Source organism: Thalia democratica, chromosome 3, assembly GCF_965202585.1.
Source record: "Thalia democratica chromosome 3, ktThaDemo2.hap1.1, whole genome shotgun sequence".
Taxonomy (NCBI): Eukaryota; Metazoa; Chordata; class Thaliacea; order Salpida; family Salpidae; genus Thalia; species Thalia democratica.
This window is the reverse complement of record NC_139167.1, coordinates 25,602,633-25,611,651: the sequence shown is the minus strand read 5'-3', so window position 1 is coordinate 25,611,651 and position 9,019 is coordinate 25,602,633. Positions and strand designations below refer to the sequence as shown.

General features: G+C 24.5%; 1 protein-coding gene across 1 annotated transcript; it reads left to right on the top strand.

Annotated features, from left to right (window-relative positions):
• The first annotated feature begins 1,448 nt into the window (after positions 1 to 1,448).
• Positions 1,449 to 7,894, top strand: LOC145832134 (uncharacterized). Its single transcript, XM_082939491.1, has 13 exons — positions 1,449 to 1,576; positions 2,233 to 2,637; positions 2,948 to 3,127; positions 3,395 to 3,540; positions 3,881 to 4,028; positions 4,282 to 4,410; positions 4,698 to 4,792; positions 5,158 to 5,398; positions 5,701 to 5,748; positions 6,248 to 6,292; positions 6,590 to 6,634; positions 7,288 to 7,329; positions 7,632 to 7,894. The coding sequence occupies exons 1-13, from the start codon at positions 1,498 to 1,500 to the stop codon at positions 7,892 to 7,894; spliced, it is 1,866 nt and encodes a 621-aa protein (XP_082795617.1). The 5' UTR covers positions 1,449 to 1,497.
• Positions 7,895 to 9,019: the final 1,125 nt, after the last annotated feature.

The window sequence follows — 9,019 nt, the reverse complement described above, 5'->3', positions numbered from 1 at the left end:
TTATTTTATATTAATTAACAGCATCGTTAGTTGAAAACTTAAGTGTATTTTGTATGCAACAAATAAATGACTTAAGACTTCGTTGAGCTAAAAAATATACTAATTAGTTCTAATAGTTAAACTTGAAAAAAAATGTTTTTTTTTTAACTTAACTATTAATTAGATTTACGCAAAATGTATATTTTATTCGCGACCGGTTTCGGTGGCAAGAGATTGCGACCTTTTCGCAATCAGAAAAGGTCGCAATCTCTTGCCACCGAAACCGGTCGCGAATAAAATATACAATTTGCATAAATCTATTTAAATAAGCTCTTTACATCCCAGTAAATTGAGCATTCTTTTTAAGTTAAGGCAAATAACTATACAATAAATTTAACTATAAAAAAATATAAATTTAATCGACAACAAAAATCAGAGCGAAGTAAGTTTATATTACTGGAATATATAATAATAGCAAATTAAACAGTTTATAACACTAAATACATGTTTCTATGCGTTAAAGGGTTAACATATTCAACAAAGCTATGAAATTTGTTAACCCATTAACACACAGAAATATGTGTTAATATAATAAAAAAAGATAATTTTTCTTTTTAATTTAAATTTAATTTCTTTTTTTTTAGCTTTATATTTTTTCTAAAATGTCTATTTTTATATTTATTATTGAAATATATACTAGTTTGTTGAAACAGTTTTTAAACTCCAAACAGTAATAAATTAATCATACTAACTGCTGATTAACTGTTTTTAAACACATTCTGCATAATGTTGTTTATACTTTGATAAAAATGACTATAAGTGATCTGCTTTAAGTTTGAACTGAAAATATTAAAACTTTATTTCCTATACGCTTGTTTTACCAATTTATTCTGAGAAAACAAAAAAATTGCATTGAACTCTGTATAGAGTTAATCTATAACACGATTTTTACAACATTGTAATGAAAAAAGCGTATGATCAATTTGTAGTTGACACAACTGTATGTCGAAAAACGCAAGTAAAAAATTTTCACTCATTAAATACGCCGTTTAAATTTATCAATGTACTGATTTCGCCATGTTTATTAATTTATTAAATTAAAAATTAGTGAGAAATTTTTATAAATGTTGCTTATATGTAATTTTTAAATTAAAATATTCCTTTTAGTCTTAATATTATAGTAATATCTTACTATAGTCTGAGTACTTCCTTAGATTAAAAAAAGACTTTTAATTTATTTAAAAAACTAAAAATTTATATATTTTGTAATTTGTGTATTTTATATTTGATGAATGCTAGAGTTCGATTTATTATTTTAAAATATTTTGACAGCTTGTTTAATGAAACTAACGAGACAGTAATGTTTTTATTTCGTAAAATTCAAATAACACCATCATAAAAAAAAGAGAATTTCCTCTTAATACGAACAAACGTACTATGACTCATAGTTGCTACGTCAAGTTGAAGGGTTTATTTTGTAATGATTTTCAATTAGTAGATATTTTTTTACAAATAATAATGATAATTAGTTTTGATTTGCTGAAATGCTTAGTTTTCGTTTTACTTATAAAGCCGAATATTAGTATAAGGATACCAGGTAAGAAATTGTACTTTAATTAATGTTTTTAGTAAAATAGCACTTTAGAAGAAAACTTAAGCTTTTCTAAATTTCATTCTGTATTTATTTGTTTAAGAGTGATTAGTTACACAAAATAAAATTTAAAATAGTTTTCGTTTCAAATAAAGTAGAAATTAATTCTTTTAAAATCATTTAAAACGGTTATACATCATGTAATAATATCAAGTTTAAACAGTAATTTTTCTTTATTAAACCAACATATGTTTCTGTGTGTTGACAAGTTAACACAATTCAACGGAGCTCTGTAAAAAAATAAATACTGAATATTCTAAATAAAAATAAGAATAGAAGCTGAAGAAGTTGTTTCTTTCTTTACAGTATTCATTTTTTTAAAAAGTTTAGTTTGATAAATAAAATGTACTGTTTAAATTGTTATTACAATATATTCCAGTGAACTTGTTTCGATAGGATCTTTATTAGCAAACGATTAACTTCAAACTTTGAACAGTACTACATCAAATATATATTTTCTTACTAAAACACGAAAGCTTGCTTTAGGTTGTTTGAAAAGCTAGAAATACTTTTTTTTTAGTTGCATAAAACAAATAAGTATGATAAAATATGCATAATTTATCAAAAAAAAAAAAAAAAAAATTTATCTTAAATTTCTCCAGAAAAATGCGGACACAACTCAGAAGTGACATTTAAAAGGGTATCCGATTACCAAGGGGTAGAAGAAACGACATGGCCATCAGGATATGAGGGAACAATGTTCTACGCTAAATTTGGCAGTTATTTCCCATTTGATAACTTTGAATGGAAGATCACATACAAATCAAACACGCTAAATTTTTATTTTCAAAAGACTAAAGATTACTGCTTTCGTGGTAACTGTCTTTATAGTAAATGGGAAGCTAGTAATCTTCAAAAAGGAATATTTAACATAAATAACTTCGTACCAGACTCGCTGGTTTCCTTTGTTGAAATAAAACATGAAATCGAAGCCAACGCGTCTATTGATTTGGAATTATTTATAAACGGTGAAGAAAGTTGCAAGATAACCGATATTAACTTCTCTGGTAAGTTATTAAACAAAAAATATATTCTTTATTCAAACATTGCTTTAATTAAAAAAAAAAAAAACTAATTTTGGTCGTGGCTAAGTGTTAACGCATGATGACGTCATAGGTGTTGTTTCTCGTAATAAGTTGTTACATATTTGTATTTACTTTAAAGTTTTATTTTAACTCCACTTTTTGAAATTAAATACAATGACATTCGAGTAGTCACATGAGATAGTCTGCATGAGGTCATTACGCGATTTCGCTTTTATACCAGGTAAATTAATATTATGACTAAAATTGAAATGCAGAAAAGTTATACTTTTAGACTGCAAGACAAACACACCATTCTTAGAAGTCAAATCACCGTCAGCAAAGTACAGAGACCCTGGTGTGTTCCGATGCACGAACGATTACAACCTGATTAATTTTACTGAACTCTCTCCTAGCACTGAGTGTAACAGTATGGCTTTATGGGAAAATGAAAAGTATTTTAAATGCTGGAAAGGTTTTGTTTTACTTGTGGTTAATTATTATTACAACCTAAAAAATACCATTTATTAAAGACAAATATTAAATTTGAAAAGTAAGCTTTCGATTTTAAACTTCAGATTTTATAAAACTTTTGAAATACAAAATATTTATTATAGATCAAGTTTTTTAGGAACAAAATAACAAAAAACTAATGTTTTAACAAATAAAAAAGTCGTACGATTTTAGTGTAATATAAATATAGTGTTCTTTAAGTTTTTTATTTATTTAATCACATATACAGAACCAGAAGATGTTAAACTGATCGGAAATTTAGACGTAATTGAAGGATACCATTTACACTTATCATGTTCGTATAAGCAAGTGATTCCAACAGTTTATGCTGAAAAGTTCTGTATTGAAAATAACTGTCATTTTGTACGACTTTTAGTTAGTTTCAAACTAATTTAATCAAGTTTAAGTAAACAGACAAAAAACTTTATTTTTTACACACTTTGTCTTTTTTATACAATAAAACTTGGAATTATAAAACAAAGTCGATTGCAATCTAGTATAAATAGATATTTTCTAAGTTTTATAAGATAATAGTATTGATTTAATATGCTGTACTATATCACACTTAACTTTTATTAGATTGCTATTTTTATTTTGAATTACTTTTCTAACAAACAAAAATACTAACTGTGGATATGTTATGCTTAATAATACATCTACAGCTAGTATTTTTAAGGAGATATTTCACTTAACTTTTTATATTTAAAACACTTAGACTAAACGCAACAAAACTTTCACAACAAAAGAAATTACTTTGGAAGATGATGGTAAGAACATAACATGCCAACCTATTTCACAGTTTACAACTTTAGATGAGTTTAATAATACAGCAATATCTGCTACGAGAAAAATAAATGTTTTGTGTCAGTTTAAATTATAAGTTAGACTTTGTACTTTCTGTATTCTAAGCTTTCTGAAAAAGTATATTAGCACTTATACAACAGCCTTTTAAACTTTTTTGCTCTATGACCTTTCGCTTAAAAATATATTTGTTTGCATTGAATTACTTAAATGTTTAAGTTTAGTTTACTGTAAAGGTTTAACAATAAATATTGTAAAACAAAAATGTGTACGTATACACTTTACAGTGTACAATAATAAACTACATTATTTTAGATCCACCGAGAATAAAAAGTAATAGTTTTGTAACAAAGCAATGTTATTGGACAATTGGAAGCATAAACAACAGTTGCATAATGAATTTCGCTTCAAACCCAGAAGCTAGTAAAGTATTTATCACAATAGGTTGGTCTTACATTAAGCTTGCTTACACTTATTACAATATTCTTATTATTAAAGCTGCGATAAAACATATAATCAAACACAAATATTTACAACTTGTTGTTTAGTTCATTCCGAAATTAATAAACAAAAAGTATAAACAAGTTTTATAAAAGAACCACTAGACAATAGTTTTTAAAAATCCACAATATTGTAAACTAAACTTAGTTGCACTAGATCTATTGTTAAAACTTTGCAATAAACTCAAAACTACAATTTTTAATCTAATTTCTACTAATTTTGGATTTTAGATAACGATGAAAACAAAGAAGAAATCATAACGGTAGAGTTAGGCAAGATAAACAATTCTAAACATTTGCAATTGGTTTCAATATCAATCCAAGAAGTTAATCATACGCTTATCTATATACTTTTACAATGACTTAATATTATAAGCACACTGTTAGGTTTAATAATACTAATGTAGATTAAAGAAAAAATTGAAAGTGGTTTGATCTTTTTATATGCTATTTTTAATTGCAAGTGTTTGAAAAACTTAAAAGCAGACTGCAAAACACTATATGCAAATTAGTTTTATATTACCGTAAAAATATTTTTTAAACTACAAATCTTATTAAAATACAATACATATCTATACTAATATCTTGTTAGATTAATAAATATATCTGTTAAAACTGATTAGCCTAACTAAATACAAATTTATCGAAATTAAATTGAAACTTAATTTTAGATTTAAATTATGCTTTACAGCAATACTTTGAAGACAGTAAGAATTTGAGTGCAACTTTAACTATCATAGAAAGTACAATATTTCCTAATAACCCTTTGCAAATTCCAATGCAAATTACTGTTATTTACCCGATTCATCTGAAAGTAAAAGCCGAACAAAATTTTAAAGATTTGATATTCATTATTTCCACTACTTCAGTTGTACTGGTAGTATTGATTGCATTTGTGTTAATATGGAAATTGAAGCACCCGAAAAACGAAAGTTTGTTTACGTTTTAAAGTAATTATTTTCTACTAAATACAAGTTTGTTTAGATTTAGTTAGAGTTTTGTTTTACATTAAACTAAAAAAAATCTTAAATCTTTTATTTAACAGTTATTTGGCTACGGTTAACACACTTGGTTTTATATTTCAGTCTGTTCTAGTTTTTTACAGTATAAGTTTCATTTGTAAAATTAGTAAAGTGCTGAAAAGTATGTCTCACATTATGTAACTGTTAGGTTATAAACTACAAGTAACTAGTTCAATATTTCAGTTGTTTTAAGTAACATATATAATTCACAGAAGGAATTTTGGAAAACACAAACGAAATATATCAAAGTTATGATACAGGTTTGAATTAAACTTACTTTAATGATCTTAAACTTTGGCATAAGATATACCTAAACTTAACTATAAGCTCTTTTTTATAAAGAAAAATACAACGTCAAACGTATTTAGTAAAACAACAGAAATAAAACGAAAATTGTTAGTTTTAAACGCTTAGGTCTTATATTATGTCTTTTCTCAACTGTCAATGTTAACCTTTAAAATTAACCAACTATTGCAAGCAATCTGTGTTTTAATTAAATGTAGTTTTAAAACTTCATAACAATACCTAGAGTTTTAATTTCTCATACAAAAAATTTATAATAACTTGAAGAGAGTATAACAGCAATTTTAGTTCTTAATAAGCTGCATGACATTGATTAACTGTGTGTGTTTCAAAAGGCCTTATAAATTTTAAAAATATATTAAAAAATCGTACTCTTTAAACTTATTATGTTAAAAATTAGAATTATATTTTAATTTTTAGTTATTAAGAATTTAAATAATAGTTTGCTTTTAATAGAAATGCATGTGAAAGAAAGTGTTGAAAATCCTGTGTACCATACAAGTAAATTTATTTAGTTGTCTTTTTATATCTTCTGCTTTTTCATAACTTTAATAAGTACTTTAGTAAGCTGTAGCAACACTGAGGAAAATCGTTTTATATGACAACTTTAATAAACATAAATAACTTGTTTTCTTCTCAATAGATTTGTTTTCGGGTTAATTAAGTGCGAAACTTATACATTCATGGAAACTAATGTCGAAAATTTGATATACAATATTAAATTTTTTTACTACTAGTTTCAGATTAATTAAAAGTTGTAATTATAAATCTGAAAATTTATTCTTTGTTTTTTAACAGAAATGCAAACAAAAGAAACTGTTAACAACCCGCTTTATCAAAAAAGTAATGTTTCTTTTTTTGTTTACAAAAACTGTTTAAAGTAATAGAGCTATCAAAAACAACGTTTTAGTAAACAAGTTTCCTTATGTATCACTATAAACTTTGTTTAATTTATAGTTGATAACAACATGGTATATGGTTTAATTTGTGTTACTGTACAAAAGTTTACGTATTGTGAAGTACATTACACTTGAAACCACTATTTAATAATTTAAAATTTCTTGAACACAGTGTACGTAATAATCAATATTTTTTATAATTCTACTTTGATAGATAGTCTGAAAATAAATTATTCTAAAAATACTGTGATTTTACTGACTATCATTATAATTATTAACATGATTATTGCAACTATTGTTGTTATTAAAATTATTATTTGTTTATTCCTATTATTATTGCTATAATTATTATTAATATTATCATTTTCTTTGTTATTCTTATTATTACTTTTACTATTATTAGTATTAATATTTTTATTATTATTGTTTTTATTATTATTACTATTGTTATTATTATTATCATTATTATTATTATTACTATTATCATTATTATTATTATTATTATTATTATTATTTTTTTTTTTATTATTGTTTTTATTGTTGGTACTACATATTGTTATTATTATTATCATTATTATTATTACTATCATTTCACAGCTTACCAGATCAATACAGTGCTCAACCCACTTTACCAAACAAGTAAGTTTTTGAATAATCACTTTTAAAATAGTAATTTTACACTTCATTTAGTTTTTTTATTCAAACCAAATCAAATTATAAATAAGTTGTTCAGTTGTGAGCTATTATATATTTAGCTATCTTTTTAGTATTATGTTTCGATAATGTTATTTTTCCTACTTCATTTAATAGTTACATAGTATCACGTAAAGATAAACCTGTTTCATTTTATCATTTATTATATTACATGTTCAGTCTATATATTCAAAAATAGGTTTATCTTAGTAAAAATTAAAAAACTTAACAAAACTTTATTTATACAGCTGAATGTGGGTCTTCAGTAATCAACAAACCGCTAACAACAAACGAAAGAGTTCAACAAAACAAAATTAAAACGAACATAGCAGATGCAGACACTATTTACGCCGAAGTTGATGACAAAAACAAAACCAACCAGCAAGAAGATGTCTATACACCCGTAAAGAAAAAATTGGCGCCAAAACCAATCGATGACGTATATACCGAAGTTAAAAAGCGTGATAAAAACTCGGATGTGTACGCAACTGTTAATAAAAGTAAACAGTAAACATTTTTACAAGGATTTTAAATCCCGTTTAGTTTTCAATTAAACGCTTTAACGTATTTTTTAGTTTGTTTAGCTTTTTTAGAACTTCCTAATACATTTTTTTCTGATAAAACGTAAAATTTTAAATGATACAAGTTCGTAAAAATATTAATAAATTAAAACGGTTCACGCTCTTAAATTTTCAGTGGTTTTTATCATATATAACTTTTTAATGAGTGTTTGCCTATGGAATATTTTTTTAAATACATGCTGTTTAGTCTATTTAATACACGACTAATATAAAATAGCAAACTTTCTAATATAGTTCATAAATATTTTTTACTTACTGAAAATAGTATAAAAGATCATAAACTGTTGTTGTTTATTAAGTTGTTTGAAGCTCTATGTTTTTTAAAATTTAAAGTATGTAGTTTTGTAGTAGTTTCAGCTTTTGTTTAATAAAAATCTTATTTTTATATAACTATTTTTTATCAACTAAACTTTAGTAATTTTATTTTTGCAAGCTCAATAGCGTTAATTTATTTTTTAATATGTAAGATTAGTTTATATTAACTTCAAAACTGCTTTTAAAACTTCCAGTTGCTTTTAATTGTTGCTAAAATGTCCAATAAATGGAATAAAAGTTTGTTTTTAAAAAAATTAATTTTCACTTGCATTAACTACGTTTCTTACAATTCTCTTTTTTATCTTTTTATTTGGAAAATTCATTTGTACGAATTTTTATATTAAATTTCGATGCTAGCTACTTACAATTTGTATTTTGTGCTTGTAAACTGTTAATTTATTTTTCAGCAAAAGAAAGATAAAGCAGAAGTTCTGTAAAACTCTTTTGCAAAGCTATTTATACAATTTTTTTAACAACTAAACAAGTTTACGAACTAAACCTTCAAGTCAACGTAGTAAGTATGAATCATAATACGTTTGTTAGTATTAACAGGAAATTCAAACTTTTTCTGATGGTAGTGTTTGAATATAACGAAACGATTGTTCTAACTTTTTTTATTTTTTTTATATCATCATAACTCAAAAGATTGGTTCAAAAACATTTTCTGTTTGAACATGACTATTTAGTTTTTCAACATTAAATTTTTTAAGTGTTAGCTTCAAAAATTTTTAAAACAACAC